This window comes from Chiloscyllium plagiosum, chromosome 6, assembly GCF_004010195.1.
Source record: "Chiloscyllium plagiosum isolate BGI_BamShark_2017 chromosome 6, ASM401019v2, whole genome shotgun sequence".
Taxonomy (NCBI): domain Eukaryota; kingdom Metazoa; phylum Chordata; class Chondrichthyes; order Orectolobiformes; family Hemiscylliidae; genus Chiloscyllium; species Chiloscyllium plagiosum.
Genome location: NC_057715.1, coordinates 46,437,828 through 46,454,486, shown reverse-complemented (window position 1 = coordinate 46,454,486; position 16,659 = coordinate 46,437,828). Strand labels below are relative to the sequence as shown.

General features: G+C 40.9%; 1 protein-coding gene across 1 annotated transcript in view; it reads left to right on the top strand.

Annotated features, from left to right (window-relative positions):
• Positions 1-14,999, top strand: part of LOC122551043 (claudin-10-like) — a 37,063-nt gene extending 22,064 nt beyond the window's left edge. The window contains exons 4-5 of the mRNA XM_043692686.1: positions 8,921-9,028; positions 14,864-14,999. Coding sequence (XP_043548621.1) covers positions 8,921-9,028; positions 14,864-14,999 — 244 coding nt within the window. The remainder of the gene's footprint in view (positions 1-8,920; positions 9,029-14,863) is intronic.
• Positions 15,000-16,659: the final 1,660 nt, after the last annotated feature.

Sequence of the window (16,659 nt, the reverse complement as noted above, 5' to 3'; positions counted from 1 at the left end):
AAGTCCATATAGATCACATCAACTGCTCTGCCCTCATCAATCCTCTCTGTTACTTCCTCAAAAACCTCAATCAAGTTTGTGAGACATAATTTCCCACGCACAAAGCCATGTTGACTATCCCGAATCAGTCCTTGCCTTTCCAAATACATGTACATCCTGTTCCTCAGGATTCCCTCCAACTTGCCCACCACTGAGGTCAGGCTTACCGGTCTATAGTTCCTTGGCTTGTCTTTACTGCCCTTCTTAAACAGTGGCATCACATTTGCCAACCTCCAGTCTTCCGGCATCTCACCTGTGACTATTGATGATACAAGAGGCCCAGCAATCACTTCTCTAGCTTCCCACAGAGTTCACGGGTACACTTGATCAGGTCCTGGGGATTTATCCACCTATAATTGTTTCAAGACATGTAGCACTTCCTCCTCTGTAATCTGGACACTTTGCAAGATGTCACCATCTATTTCCCTACAGTCTATATCTTCCATATCCTTTTCCACAATTAAAACTGATGCAAAATATTCATTTAGTATCTCCCCCATTTTCTGTGGCTCCACACAAAGGCTGCCTTGCTGATCTTTGAGGGGCCCTGTTCTCTCCCTAGTTACCCTTTTGTCCTTAATATATTTGTAAAAACCCTTTGGATTCAGTTTAATTCAATTTGCCAAAGCTATCTCATGTCACCGTTTTGCCCTCCTAATTTCCCTCTTAAGTATCCTCCTCCTTCCTTTATATTCTTCTAAGGATTCCCTCGATCTATCCTGTCTATACCTGACATATGCTTCCTTCTTTTTCTTAACCAAACTCTCAATTTCTTTAGTCAACCAGCATTCCCTATACCTACCAGCCTTCCCTTTTACCCTAGGAGAAAGTGAGGACTGCAGATGCTGGAGATCAGCGCTGAACATGTGTTGCTGGAAAAGCGCAGCAGGTCAGGCCAATACCGTCAAAATTGGCCTTTCTCTAATTTAGAACTTCAACTTTTAGATCTGGTCTATCCTTTTCCATCACTATTTTAAAATGAAAGAAATATGGTCACTGGCCCCAAAGTGCTCCCCCACTGACACCTCAGTCACCTGCCCCGCCTTATTTCCCAAGAGTAGGTCAAGTTTTGCATCTGCTCTAGTAGGTATATCCACATACTGAATCAGAAAATTGTCTTGTTCACACTTAGGAAATTCCTCTCCATCTAAACCTTTAACACTATGGCAGTCCCAGTCAATGTTTGGAAAGTTAAAATTCCCTACCATAACTACCATATTATTCTTACAGATAACTGAGATCTCCTTACAAGCTTGTTTCTCAATTTCCCTTTGACTATTGAGGGGTCTATAATACAATCCCATTAAGGTGATCATCCCTTTCTTATTTCTCAGTTCCACCCAAATAACTTCCCTGGATGTATTTCCGGGAATATCCTCCCTCAGCACAGCTGTAATGCTATCCCTTATCAAAAATGCCACTCCCCCTCCTCTCTTGCCTCCCTTTCTATCCTTCCTGTAGCATTTGTATCCTGGAACAATAAGCTGCCAGTCCTGCCCATCCCTGAACCATGTTTCCATAATTGCTATGATATCCCAGTCCCATGTTCCTAACCATGCCCTCAGTTCATCTGCTTTCCCTGTTAGGGCCCTTGCATTGAAATAAATGCAGTTTAATTTATTAGTCCTACCTTGTCCCTGCCTGCCCTGACTGTTTGACTCACTGCTGTTCTCAGCTGTACTATCTCAGATTGATCTCTTTCCTCACTATCTCTCTGGCATTTATAGTGGTTTGTCTCTGCCGCTTCTGGTTGTCAGTTCCAGCTGTCCGCTGCAGTGGCCGGTATATTGGGTCCAGGTCGATGTGTTTGTTGATAGAATCTGTGGATGAGTACCATGCCTCTAGGAATTCCCTGGCTGTTCTCTGTTTGGCTTGTCCTATAATAGTAGTGTTATCCCAGTCGAACTCATGTTGCCTGTCATCTGCGTGTGTGGCGACTAAGGATAGCTGGTCGTGTCATTTCGTGGCTAGTTGGTGTTCATGGATACGGATTGTTAGCTGTCTTCCTGTTTGTCCTATGTAGTGTTTTGTGCAGTTTTGCATGGGATTTTGTAAACTACGTTGGTTTTGCTCATGCTGGGTATCGGGTCCTTTGCCAGAGGGAACAACGCAGAAGCGCTTCACAGGAGGCACCCAAGCACTGAGGATGTCACCTAGACAGGGGACGAAACGTCTGCAACACAAATTCGCAGCTCAGCGAACAGAACCACAACAACGAGCACCCGAGCTACAAATCTCCTCACAAACCTTCTGCCTAAGTCTCTGTAATCTCCCTTCAGAATCTCAATCTTTTCCCTTCCTATGTCTAGTTGAGAATGTGAGTGGTGAGGAGGATGTAAAGAGGCTTCAAATGATTAAAACAAGTTGGGTGAATGGGCAAGTGCATGGCACATGCATAATAACTTGGATAAATGTGAAGTTGTCCACTTCGGTAAGTAAATAAGAATGACAGCATATTATTTAAATAATGATAGATTGTGAAAGGTTGATGTACAAAGGGATCTGTTGTCATTGTAGTACAGTTACTGAAAGCTAGATGCCAGTGCTGCAAGCAGTTAGGAAGACAAATAGTCTTCATTGCAAGAGGATTTGGGGACAGGAGCGAGGGAAGGCTCACTGCAGCTGAACAGGGCCTTGGTGACACCACTCCTGCAGGATTGTGTGTAGTTTCTATCTCCTTAGCTAAAAAAAATATACTTACCATAAAGGGAATGGAGTGAAAGTTCACCAGGCTAATCCTTGGTCAGAGCTTGTTTGTGACCTTGCCCTTTGGCAAGCTGGATCCTGCCCCGCCATTTCCCCTGGTGGCTCCAGGATCTCACCAATGCACCCTTTTATCTGTCCTTTAAAACACGCATAGGGTGGAGGAAACAGGAATCACCACTATCAGAAGGAGAACTGGCATGACCCTAATGTTGCCTTTTTTCATGAAAGACCTGTTGAAACCCCAGACAAGACTACAAATAATAATACAGCCCAGATAAGAGACCAGTCCCTTTTTTATTTAAAATGACAAGGTTTGAGATCCCAAATACTTACAAAGAGAATAAAGCCGCAAGATTTCGCAATTTTGAACAAACAAAATAAACCTCACTAAACAAATTTAAAATAGTAAAACAACTTGCAATGCCTCAACATATAAACGACCCCGTTCACGAGCAAATCGGTTTACGAACAGGATTGTACATAAAATTTTGCTTCAACGTACATACGAAATTCAAGGTACGAACATAAAAAGCCCGTGTGCGACCACGTGGTTTCATTGTTCTGCTTTGCTACATGCTTGTTGAACGCAAAAGCTCTCATTCGTCTTTGGCGCGTGCGATGTGAATAGCATTCGTTGCTACGTCCAAGCATTCTTACGCTATCCGAACAATGGGAAAAATTGATTTAGTTCGCGAACTTTTCGGTTCGCGAAACGGGTCCCGGAATGGATTAAGTTCGTAAGTCGAGGCGCTACTGTATCTATACAATTTTTATTTTAACATCCAGAATTATTAGATCATTAAAGATTGACAGACAAATTGTGGTCAAAACACTACAGAGTAAATCGCATACCAGATGTTGTAAAGACAATTCCCATGGATTTTTCATCAAACCACCCAATTGTTAATGACTTTGTTGTACACTAAATCTTATTAAAACTTTGCCTCTTTCACAAGGAATATAAAAGTTTCACCTTTGAAGATCTAGCCTTGAATCTGCTCAAAGTAATTCCAACTCAGACTGCTTTAATCATTTCCCATGTTCTGGTAGTTCAATTTCTTCTTCTGAGAGCATGTTCTCCAGGACTTTTGAGGATACTTGTGAGTGTCTATTACAGGCAGAATTTTGACTAAGTCAACCATGTCCCTGGATTTCTCTGAGCTCAATTTTGTCTCAGCCACAACAAGCAAATACTACTTCAGGGCTTCTTTCACCACTACTATTAACCATGATCCATCCTTTCTATCTTTCTCTCACTAATTATGTAACTGAGCTGATTACTGACCTAAGCCTTCCTGAAGCCCTAAAGCACAGCAGCACAAACCCTTAATGACACAGCAGCACAGAGCTACTAAACAGGTCCCCATAGGTTCCCAGAGCCTCTGCACTTAGCTCCATGAAGCTGCCTCTCCTGCTGTTGACCAACTCTGACTAAAGCTGGCAAATTCCTGAACTGCTGTTCACTGACTTTTGAACTGATTTGATTAACTTACGGAAAATCTCACACCTTCTGCCCTTATATGCAGGCTGGATCAAATGTGACCAGCATTAGAACATCTTGTGCCTTAAATGTTGCAATCTCCAGTAAGTTAACTCTACTCAGCTACCAGTTTCAAACACAAAATAAAAACTGATTTTATCATAGACCAACTGTATTCTTGTCCACTCAGATAATTAATAAGGCAGTGGTGAGCCTTCCCTTGGGATAATGGATCCCAAAGGCAGAGGTCACACCTATTGAGAGCTGCCAGTAAATCAAAGCCTGTTAGTTCCTCTGTACTCAGCAGCATCGCTGTAGAAGCAATGGATATTGTAGATAACAATCTATTTGAATCATCCGATCAAGGAGGAACTCGGTAACTATTTGCTAATGACATGGGGAAGAGTGGTGAGGGGTGACTCCTGTAAAGAGCAGGGGCTGGCTTTCAGTGGCCTCGTCCACTTCCAGTGCTGGGTCTATTGATTAGATACTGCTTGCCTTTGAATGAGGGACTCAACCCCAAGGGTTCACAGTGAAACATACCAGAGTTTGCTTGTCATGGTTTCCATATGCCAAGTTCTGTGCCCACCGCTAGTTTGATACAAGTGACAGTTGAATGAGACATTTAAGCAGGTACTGATTTGTGATTTAAGGGCCTCTCTTGGTGTATGAAGGCTGTCCTGAGCCTCCTTGTCACAGACAGAACCAGGGCAGAGATGGGAATTTGGAAAGGTCTCCCCCCTCTTCCACCCCCTACTCCTTCCCCATCCACCCTTCCCCTGCAACACCGTCTGATAAAACATGTCCCACCACCAAACTCAGTGCATGGGAAGGCACAAGATTATGCCCAGTATCTTAGCCATTCACTGTTTGTGTAAGGTTAAGAGGCAGTGCTCCATCATTGCTGGAAAAGCACAGCAGGTCAGGCAGCATCCGAGAAGCAGGAGAATCGACGTTTTAGACATAAGCCCTTCATCAGGTTCCTAAAGCATGTGAATATCTGAAAGGAGGAAGGTACACAAGTAACATTGTGTGAGAGAGGTGGTGTAAAGCTTGATGAGAGAGTTTGCACTTTCCAGTTGGAAGCAATTATAGGACGAAGGGGAGGTGAGACATGGGAAGGAAGAGTATAAGGATGAAAAGTAGGTATAAGGAAGAAATTGTCTTCATTGATTTTAACATCGCTGCTGGCCATGGTCTCAGAACCAGCCATTTTAGTGATGCCTTCTCCATTGCAGTAAGCATATTCAGCTGTATCAGGTAGTAACTATGTGACCTTGAACTGCATGACAGTCAGTGAATGGGTGCAATCTGTTTGGTAATATGGCTGATGTGGAGTTGAATTAGCAAGCTGAGGGATATAGTTCTGAGTCTTACAACAGTGACAGACATGTGATTGGCAGATGACATGAGGAATGAGAATTGTGTCATGTTAGAGAGTTGGTAGATGATATCAAGGGGAGTGGGAGTGGTGAAAGCAGCCCATGTGGGAATTCTGCAAACTTCAGGATTCAGCATTGAGTTCAATCATTTCAGTGCCTGAACACCTCCGTCTATGTCTTTTTCCCACCCAGGGCTCCATCTCCAACTATTGTCTACTCTTTTACCACCTCCCTCTCCCGACCAAATCCCCATCTTCAACATAATGCTACAATTTCCTAGAAACAATCATTCCCAAAGAAGGGTCACTTAACTGAAACATTGACTCTGCTTTCTCACCACAAATGCTTCCAGACATGCTGAGTTTCTCGAGCAATTTCTGTTTTTGTTTTAGATTTCCACATCTGCTGTTCCTTGTCTCTTGTTAAAAGATTGTAACATTGAGCTATTTCTGAACCCAGAAAGCTATAAAGTGCATAATATGAAGGGTGAGGTATTAATCCTCAGGTTTGTTTTCTGCTGGAGTACTGCAATAATAATACCTATACGTGCACTGCAATAAGCTGGAGTCAGAGATATCAGCAGGAGAACAAAGTGGAGCAGGTGACCAGGATCTGGGGGTCAGGCTTACAGACTGAGTGAGGGTGTTCCACATTGTGCTTTCACTCTTTGTTTGGTCTCTTCAGACTAGAGGACACCTAGTTGTCAGCAATGACAACATTACATTGAAAGAAGTACATGTAAATCACTACTTCACCTGGGAGCAGTATTTGAACCCTTGGATGAAGGAGACAGTAGGGAAAGAATGAGTGTTAACTTGCCATGCAAGTACAGGGGCTGTATCATTTGGAGAGCACATGGTGTTGAAGGTGATTGTAGCAGGGACCAGGATGTTGTGAAGGAGGGAGTTCCTTCAGAATAATGTAAAGGGTAAGGAAGGTAATCTTCAGAACCTTATGCTCAAAACATCAGCTCTCCTACGTTCAGATGCTGTCTGACTGGCTGTGTTTTTCCAGCACCACACTTTTCTACTCTGATCTCCAGCATCGGCAGTCCTCACTTTCTCATAGGGATGGTGAGAACAATGGTGAAAAATGGGTGAGAACAGAAGTGTGGGAAATGACACTGAAATGTCAACAATAATTAGAGAAATGCACAGTTCTGAGAAAGAAGACATGTCAGGAGGTGCTAATATGTAACAAGGTTGCAATTGAGGTAGAGAAACTGAAATGGAGTCCTTACAGAGCAGGGTGTAAGGAGATGCAGCTGCAGTAGCTGTAGTCAGTGGATCTATAACAAATATTGCTGATTGTTTATCATTGCAATGAAGACAGAGAAGTTGAGGGTGGGAAAGGGAGAGTCGGAGATGGACCTGTGAAGGTCAAAGAAAAGTAATGAAGTTTTCTGGTTCAGGCCAACTGTAGGATATGATGTGATCACCAATGCACTGGAAAAAGGAAGGGAGCCCAGTAAGATTTAAACAAGAAATGTTCCATGACACCGACAACAAAAAGGAAACATGAATATTTGTGGGCACTGACTGCAAAGCTCTTTTTTGGAGATTTCTAGATGAGAGTACAAGATGAGAGTAGATGCACAATGTGAGTAGAAGAATTCAGAAAAGTCAAGGAGGGTGATGGTAGATGGAACCTGTTCAAGAATTCATTCAAGAAAGAAGGGAGAGAACGCAGGCTGTCTGGTGAGGCAGGGGTCAGAAGATCTGGAGGTAAAGATAGAGACATCAAAGGTGAAGAGGAGACAAGTTCCCAAGAAGTGTCTCCTCTTGGGAGATACTGAATTGTTTCAATTAATTCAGTTTTTTTCTCTCTACAGATACTGCCAGTCCTGCTGAGTTTCTCCAGCACTTTCTGTTTTTATTTGTGAAGAGGTGATAGTACCAGGAAATTATGAACTTATCAAGTGACAGAGTACATCAGAAGAGTCACAGGTGGGAAAGGTCTGGAGAAAAGGAAAATAAATGAAGTCAACAAAGTAAAGAAAACTTCATTGCAAGACAGGATCAATCTAAAATGATGGGTCTACCAGGCCAGTCCTATTAGTGGATCTTCAGAAGAGGGTAGAAGTGGGCTGTACAGGTTGGGGATCTATAAGGTGGGAAACTGTGAAGAGTAGATTTCCACTGGTAATGTTTTCAGTCCTTGGAACAAGTATAGCCCCTGTACTTGCATGGTAAGTTAACACTCATTCTTTCCCTACTGTCCCCTTCATCCAAGGGTTCCCAGGTGAAGTAGTGATTTACATGTACTTCTTTCAATGTAATGTTGTCATTGCTGACAACTAGGTGTCCTCTAGTCTGAAGAGACCGAACACAGAGTGGAAGCATAATGTGGAACACCCTCACTCAGTCTGTAAGCCTGACTCCCAGATCCTGGTCACCTGCTCCACTTTGTTCTCCTTGGAACAATGGCTTTATGTCCAGTAATGCACTTATGTTTCAATGGTAGATAGGAGGAAGTCCTAATGAATTGGTTCTGAGTCTCTGTAAGATGGAATGTGAATTTAATATTTCTGTCCTCTGGCTATGCATTTGCAGTCCAATCAAATAACATGCATCCATCCTGTTTCATATTTTAAACAACTGGACCATTGCTCAATTATATCTTTACTCCAATGCAAATAATACCAAATTATTAATTTCACATGGATTTTGAATGCTGGATAGAAAATCTGTGACTATTAAAATATTAGAGACTTAACAGTTGTAGTAATTTTAAGCAACAGTACCTTTCACCATTGCAACCTTTATATGGTTTTAAGTTCCATTTCCATTATATTCTAATGTCTACATGTTATCTTTTATAAGCTAAAAGAATGATTTGTATTTACATCTCTTCTTTCACAATTGCTGGACATCCCAAAGAACTTTACATCCAATTAATTACTTTTTGAAGGACAGTGATTACTGTATTGTATGGAACTTAGCATTCAGCTTGTGGGTTGTAATCTAGCACAAAAGCAATTTGATAATCACCATTTGATTTTATTTTAACATTGGCCTGGATGTCAGGAATAACTTCTCTATTCTTCTGAAAAATACTGTATCAATATGCGAGAGCAGGTCCGTCTCATCCAAAAGTCAGAACTTCCAACATTACTGCACTCCCTGACTACTGCATTCCTTCACTCCTGCACTGGAATGTCAGCATTAATTCTGTTCTCACAGAATACTTGGAGTGTTAGCTCATAACTTTACCTAGTTACCTAGTTAACCTAATCTGCTCAAATGATTTGATTTTTAACACTTGGTCAATCCATCAAGTAGAAACAATTCAAATATTTATCTTATGTCCACAGATATGAATTAGGAGCGGCTTTGTTTATTGGATGGGCTGGATCTTCGCTTTCCATATTGGGAGGTGCAATATTTTGTTTTTCCTTATCAAATGGTAAAGATTCTCCAAGGTAAGATTAAATAGTCTTACTCAGGTACAATGTGGTTTGAAGAAGTGTGTTTAGAATCTTATGTCATGATAACTTTATAAAGCAACTTGGGCACTTATCATGAAAGACCTGCCCCATTATCATATTTTAAAGCTGTTGCACAACTTCGCAAACTTTACTGTATTGTTACCAAAGGTAGACGAAATTCAAATTTTGCCTTAATTGAAATAAACATGTCTAGTTCTAATTAATCACCTTGTGATAAAATTCCAAGTTCATTTGAAATATATTATTGTTAGGAGATCAGTCAGCCATTATACATTCAGCTTGATATTCCCTTCTATTGAATTCATAGAAATGTGAAGAAATAGGAAATAGGGGCAAGAGAAGGTCATTCAATCTTGCTTTGCTATTTAATATGATCATGGATGATTTTTATGTTAATGCTGTATTCCCACTTTCTCCCCATATTCCTTGATGCCTTCAAAACCAAAAAAAACTACCTCACTCTTAAATATATTCAGTGACTTGGTTTCGATAGTCTATGTGCGAGAGGATTCCATAGATTCACCACCCATTGAGTGAAGAAGTATTTTCTCATCTAGGGCAAGTATTTGCCATTGTGGTTGGGGGGAATCTAAGCAGGGTGACAGGGAAAGAGAAACAAGGACAGTAATAAAAGAAAGAAAGTAGAATTCAAGAACAGTAGACTGGGTAATCAAGGCAAGAAGGGCCACAGTTCAAGAAAAAGTTAAGAGGATTAAAAATGGAAAACAGGCCAGCCCAAAGGTTTTATACCTTAATGCTCAAAGCATTCATAATAAGGTGGATGAAATTGACAGCGCAAATAGAGGTAAATCAATATGATCTCATAGCCATTACAGAGACATGGTTACAAGGAGATCAGAACTGCGAATTTAATATTCAGAAATATTTGACCTTTAGAAAGACAGAAGGGAAGAAAAGATGTTGGGGTAGCACTCTTAATAAGAGATGAAATGAGAGAGGGAAAATATGAGTAGTACGTAGAGCCTGAAATAGTAGCCACACTCTAGAAGAGGAGGTACATCAGCAAAAAGTGGCAGCATGTAAAAAGAATAGATAATTGAGTCAATCAGGTTGAAAAGGGTAGCTATGATAATGAATTCATCGAGTACATTAGGAATAGTTCCATACAGTGACACTGATGGCGTTAAGTACAATGTGGTATAGTGTATAACTGGTGTCTGATCCACGGCTGCCCATTCTCAACACCAAAGTTGAAATTTATTCCCATATGTCAATGGTATATATAAGCCTTACTTTCTGCTGTCATTTATTCTATTGGCTCAATAAAATTTTGGATTTATCAAGCATTACTAATGTATTGAAACGTGCTTCACAGGTGCAAGCAAGCCACATCAGGGTGTCAAAAGAGGATGCTGATGGGATAATAGATGTTTTGGTATCAACTTTTTAAAATTCCCTAGATTTCAGAAAAGATTCAATCAGTCAAAGTAGCAAATATAATACCTCTGCTCAAGAAGGGAAGGAGACATAAAATCAGAAACTTGAGCAGTTGCTTGACATCTGTTCAGGGGCAGGTGCTTACTCAGAGATTATAGCTGGCCACGTAGGAAATATTTAGGTAATTGATAAGAGTTGGTATGGTTTTGTCAAAGATAAATCATTTTTAACCAACTTATTCCTTTTTTTTGAAGGAGTAACTTGCTATGCAGATTTTAAAAAATTAATTGGCATGATGTGGGCATCTCTCTGTCTCAGTATTTACTGTATTGCCCATCCATAGTTGCCTAAAGAGGTGGTGGTCAGCTGCCTTCTTGAACCATTGCAGTCCCTGCAGATAAAAGGCAGCTTTAGAGGTGTAATCCTTTGATTTCCAGAAGACATTTGATAAGGTTTCACATCAAACTTTATGATGATGAATTGAAGGTCCATGACAGGCTGACAGAAAACAGAGAATATATATAAATGTGGATTTGTCTGATTGGAAGAACGTGATGAGTGGAGTCCATAAGACCAGAAGAAACCATAAGACATAGGAGCAGAAATTAGACCATTCAGTCCATTGCGTCTCCCCTATCGTAACGTCTGCATGGTCTCACCAATATGCCATGCATTGGGGCATCCTTGCCTGCAGCTTATGAGGTAGACAACATTGGCCAAGTCACAAAAGTATCTGCCATGTACATAGTGAGTGGTGCTCCCATACGTGATGTCACGTCTTGCAGGGGTTGCTATGGCAGGGTTCTGTGGTGTTGTGGTTGATGTTATCCTGAAGGCTGGGTAGTTTGCTGCGCACAATGGTCTGTATAAAGTTTGGTGGTTGTTCCAAGGTGAGAAGTGGAGGTGTGGGGTAATCTTGGCAAGATGTTCATTGTCATCTATGACATATTGAAGGCTGTGAAGAACTTGAGTTAGTCTCTCTACTCTGAGGAAGTACTGGACAATGAAGGATACTCTACTGGTTGAATCCTGTGTCTGTCTTAGATATAGAATCCTGTGTTAACAGGCTTTCGGCCCAACAAGTCCACACCGACCTTCCGAAATGTAACCCACTCAAACCCATTTCCTACCCTATTACTCTACATTTACCCCTGACTAATGCACCTAACCTACACATCCCTGAACACTGTGGGCAATTTAGCATGGCCAGTTCACCTAACCTACACATTTTTGGATAGTGGGAGGAAACCCACGCTATGGGGAGAATGTGTTAACTCTACACAGATAGTCGCCCAAAGTTGGAACCGAACTCAAGTCCCTGGTGCTGTGAGTCAGCAGTGCTAACCACTGAGTTACAGTGCCGTTCTGAGGAGGTTGTTTGTGGTTTTTCACATCGAAACAGGTGATCAATGAGTTCAGCATTGTATCCTGTACTTATGAGGACAGCTTTCAAAATCTTTAGGTATCTGTCACGCACCTCCTCATGTGACCAGATCCTGTGTATGCAGAGGTCATCTTCATGGGATGGAACTTGGCTATCTCAGCGATCCTGCATTGTTGTGTATCTTGAAGGTCACTTTGGAGGACACTTACCTGAAAATCGGAGGTTGAATGTCTTTGACTGCTGAAGTGTTCCCTGACTGGGATGGCTTCTTCAGCATGTTTAGGGTAGAAGCTAGAAAATGCAGCGTTGTGAGGTTATTTGTGAACTTGCAGTAGAGTGATGTACTGAGGTGCCTGCCCTTGATGGAGATGCATGCATTCAAGAATGAAATTAATTCTGAAGAGTAGCCCATGGTAAATCTGATAGTGGTTATGAAACTTAATGATATCACTATTTAGCCATTTCAGTGATTCTTCGCCATGAGTCCAAAGGAAGAAAATGTTGTTGATGTTTCTGGTGTTGTGTGTTGGTCAGAGGTCCTGTGCAGCACCATCTTATTTTTCATTTTTTATCTCTCTGCCTCATTTAATCGGATTATAGGTTATCCCTTTGCTCATTATTCAGCAGTCAATACTTTACTCACACCATCTGACACTCCTGATCACCTAAAGTGACCTATTATTTGGCCTGTCAAACTCCTCTCACACCATTTGCATGATCTTTTGATTTCTCTGCTCATTGATCTGTATGCCAATAAATGCTGTACCTGTGTGCTTCTGTCTCATCTCACCCGATGAAGGGGCAACACTGAGAAAGCTTGTGATTTCAAATAAACCTGTTGACTATAAACTAGTGTCGTCTGAATTCTGACACAAAATAGTAGCGTGCAGATTCAGTACATAATCAGGAATACTAAAGGAATGCTTTCCTTTATTAAGAGAGGAATTTAACACAAAAGTAAGGATGTTATGCCTCAGGCATTGGTCAGATTGCATCTTAAATACTGTGTGCAGTTTTGGTCTCCTTATTTAAGGAAGGATGTAAATGAATTGGAGGCAATTCAGTGGTTTACTAGATTAACACTTGGAATGAGTGGGTTGTCTTACAAGGAAGGTTTGGACACACTGGGTTTGTATCCACTGAAGTTAAGAAGAGTTGGGGTGATTTGACTGAAGTATATAAGATCCTGAATGGTCTTGATAAGGTGAACATGGAAGGATGTTTCCTCTTGTGAGTCATAGAGATGTACAGCATGGAAACAGACCCTTCGGTCCAACCCGTCCATGCCGACCAGATATCCCAATCCAATCTAGTCCCACTTGCCAGCACCTGGCCCATATCCCTCCAAACCCTTCCTATTCATATAACCATCCAAATGCCTTTTAAATGTTGCAATTGTACCAGCCTCCACCACTTCCTCTGGCAGCTCATTCCATACTCGTACCAGCCTCTGCATGAAAAAGTTGCCTCTTAGGTCTCTTTTATATCTTTCCCCTCTCACTCTAAACTTATGCCCTCTAGTTGTGGACTCCCCTACTCCATGGAAAAGACTTTGTCTGTTTATCTTATCCATGCCCCTCGTATTTTTGTAAAGCTCTATAAGGTCACCCCTCAGCCTCCGACGCTCCAGGGAAAACAGCCCTAGCCTATTCAACCTCTCCCTTTAGCTCAAATCCTCCAACCCTGGCAACATCCTTGTAAATCATTTCTGAACCCTTTCAAGTTTCACAACATCTTTCCGATAGGAAGGAGACCAGAATTACATGCAATATTCCAACAGTGGCCTAACCAATGTCCTGTACCGCCTCAACATGACCTCCCAACTCGTGTACTCAATACTCTGACCAATAAAGCAAAGCATACCAAATGCCATCTTCACTATCCTATCTACCTGCGACTCCACTTTCAAGAAGCTATGAACCTGCACTCCAAGGTCTTTTTGCTCAGCAATACTCCCTAGGACCTTACCATTAAGTGTGTAACTGTATAAAATGTAGCACCTCGCATTTATCTAAATTAAACTCCATCTGCCACTCCTCAGCCCACTGGCCCACCTGATCCCATGTCAGCACCATCAGGGTATCACCCTGATCCCATGAAAATATAACTTAAACATTGGTCCTTTACACAAGTAGATTGGGCTAGCTGTCACAAAGATTACCTGAAAGGCATGTAAAATTGCACTGGACAGTAATGCACTTTCTATAAGGGTTCAGAAGCAGGCTTTCCAATGATTAATTTCATGTGGGTGTGACACAGAACTTGGACCTAGAAAATTCCCAAGTCTGAACTTTATTGTATCTGAGTGAGTTGCTGTAACTGTAATGATGATTTTTGTGTTGAGGATAAATAAAACATCATTAGCCTGAGTTTTAACACCATTCTCCTTAGCACCATTCAAGTATTCCTAACATTACTGCGCAGATATATAAAATTAGGAATTGCTTAGCATGTGATACCACCTTGGAAATGAACCTGCCAAAGATAACTTGAATTTCCACATGGTCAATGCCCAGTTGGGTGAAACACAGAAGTGATGTCTAGCATTGTAGCCTTTGTAGGGTTAGAGGAAACAGGAGGAAATAAAGTCCAGAAACACTTACACATTAAAAATGACTGATTTGTCACTTATGGTGCAATAACTTCAGAAAAAGTACTACCTGATTTTTGTTAAAGAATGAGAAGATGTAATTTACTCATAAATTGTCATCATGACTCTGATCTAATCTCTGTGGTAAGAAACTTGTTAGAAAGAATTCTGAGGGATTGAACTTGGAGAGAAGTGGATTAATCTGTGATCCAGTATGGATTTATTAAGGGAAGGTCATGTTTGACAAATTTGAATGATATTGAGTTGATACTCCTGGAGGTAACCAGGAGTTTTGATAAGGTGTAAGCATTTTACATGTAAGAACATGGGCTAAACACAATATTTTAAATAGGATTTTTAGTGGTACATTTAATTCTAGATTTAATATAAAACCAATTGATCTCTGAATCTCTGAATCTATGAATCTTTCTTTCAGAAGGGGCAACGGGTACAATACCACGGCATCTCTTTTTTCCTCTCGAACTATGGCACAGAATGTTGTAGAAGACATGAGATCAGCTCGGAACACATGGATCCCACCAAAGCAATTTGACAAGAATGCATATGTTTAATTAAAACAACCCATAAAGCAAATAAAGATGTGAATACTTAATTAATCATGTCAGTCCATCATAAAAAAAACCCTTAATTTACAAAGATCTGTCAAATTTGCATTTGCTTCTCATAATAATTACTAAAACAACAACTGCAGTCCTTAAAATTGCTGTTTTTATTTCGAGGGTACTTTTTGTCTATGCATAGCTTCGAGGTAAGTTAGGTCAATCTGTAACTATAGATCTCTAAGTAATTGCCTCAATTTCAAGAATATTATGTTTAATGTTAATTTGGCAAAGCATGCAGCATTTAGTAATAAGTCACCATAATCCTACCATTCCATATAGTCATAGCATAGTGAGTACTGCACAATGAATGAAAGATGTTCAGTCTTTTGACAAGTTTCAGTTGGTTGCTTAGTTTGAAGAGAAAAAAAATGTATTGCTTCTTGACAATAGCACAGATCTTACAATGGAAACAAATCCACTGTGTCAAGAACTCAACTACATTTAATGAAAAATGTAATTTTTGAGCTTAGTACTATAGCTATCTGTATCTTATTTAAAAAAGCTTACATCGTACAAATTTATTATCACAATGATTTTTTACTGTCACATTTCTGTTGTATGTTTTACAGATCATGTTAACTTCATGTGCACCATCAGAAAACTAGTGAGATTAGGTCAAACAGTGGTTTGACAGCAAAGCTGAATTATTCATTGCTTTCACTTGACGAAGGAGTAGTGCTCTGAAAGCTTGTGATTTTAAATAAACCTGTTGGTCTGTAACCTGGTGCTGACTAACTTATGAAATTTTCAAACTGGCCTTGGAATGGCTATCCATTGCTTCAATGCATGGGTGGTTCAAGCAGTGGAGGCTATTCCTAAATAATCTAGACATGAACGTTGGGAACTGAATTTTACCAAAATTGTTTCTTATCATATACCAATGGCCGGTCATTGATCAGGTTTGTCTGCATCCTTTCAAGAATTGAATCCCAATCAAGTTCTGTGAAGTAATCACCAGAATTCTGTATTCACTTCTCTTCACCACCAACCCACCTCTGAAGTCTGGCATGGCAGCCTCCTGACTTGGTGTGGCATCCTCCCAGTTTGGCAAGGTCAACTTTAGGCTGCTTTGGTGTGGCAGACTTTCAGCCTGGTGTGGCAGTCTTTTAGCCTGTCACAGTGGTCTCTTGCCCGATGTGGTGATCTCTCAGTGGCCCAGCAGGGCAGTCTCTCAGCCTAGCATTATGATCTTTCAGTAGTATGTGGGGGTGACTCAACCCAGTGTGGACTTCTAGTCCTGAGGTGATTCCTCGAAGTGCAATCTCACCGTGGCTAGGCACATAAGAAAGACTGCAATGTTTGTACGTTAAGCTTTATTCTTTATTTTTTACTTAAAACTAAGATGTTCTGCAATGTGTAACTTCTAATCTTATGTTGTTTGTTTTATGCTATAATTACTGCAATGTTTAACTTTTAACTTTATTCTTTCTTTTTACCTTGTTCTTAAGATTCTGCACCTGAGTACCTGTACCTAAGATGGAGTCTTGTGTGGTGACATTATACACTTTTCACTGTACTCCTGTACTTTTGTACAGTAACAGTGAAAAGCGCACACTGCCATACCAATGCCCCACCCACCCCGTTCTCTAACCACCATTTACCCCAAGTG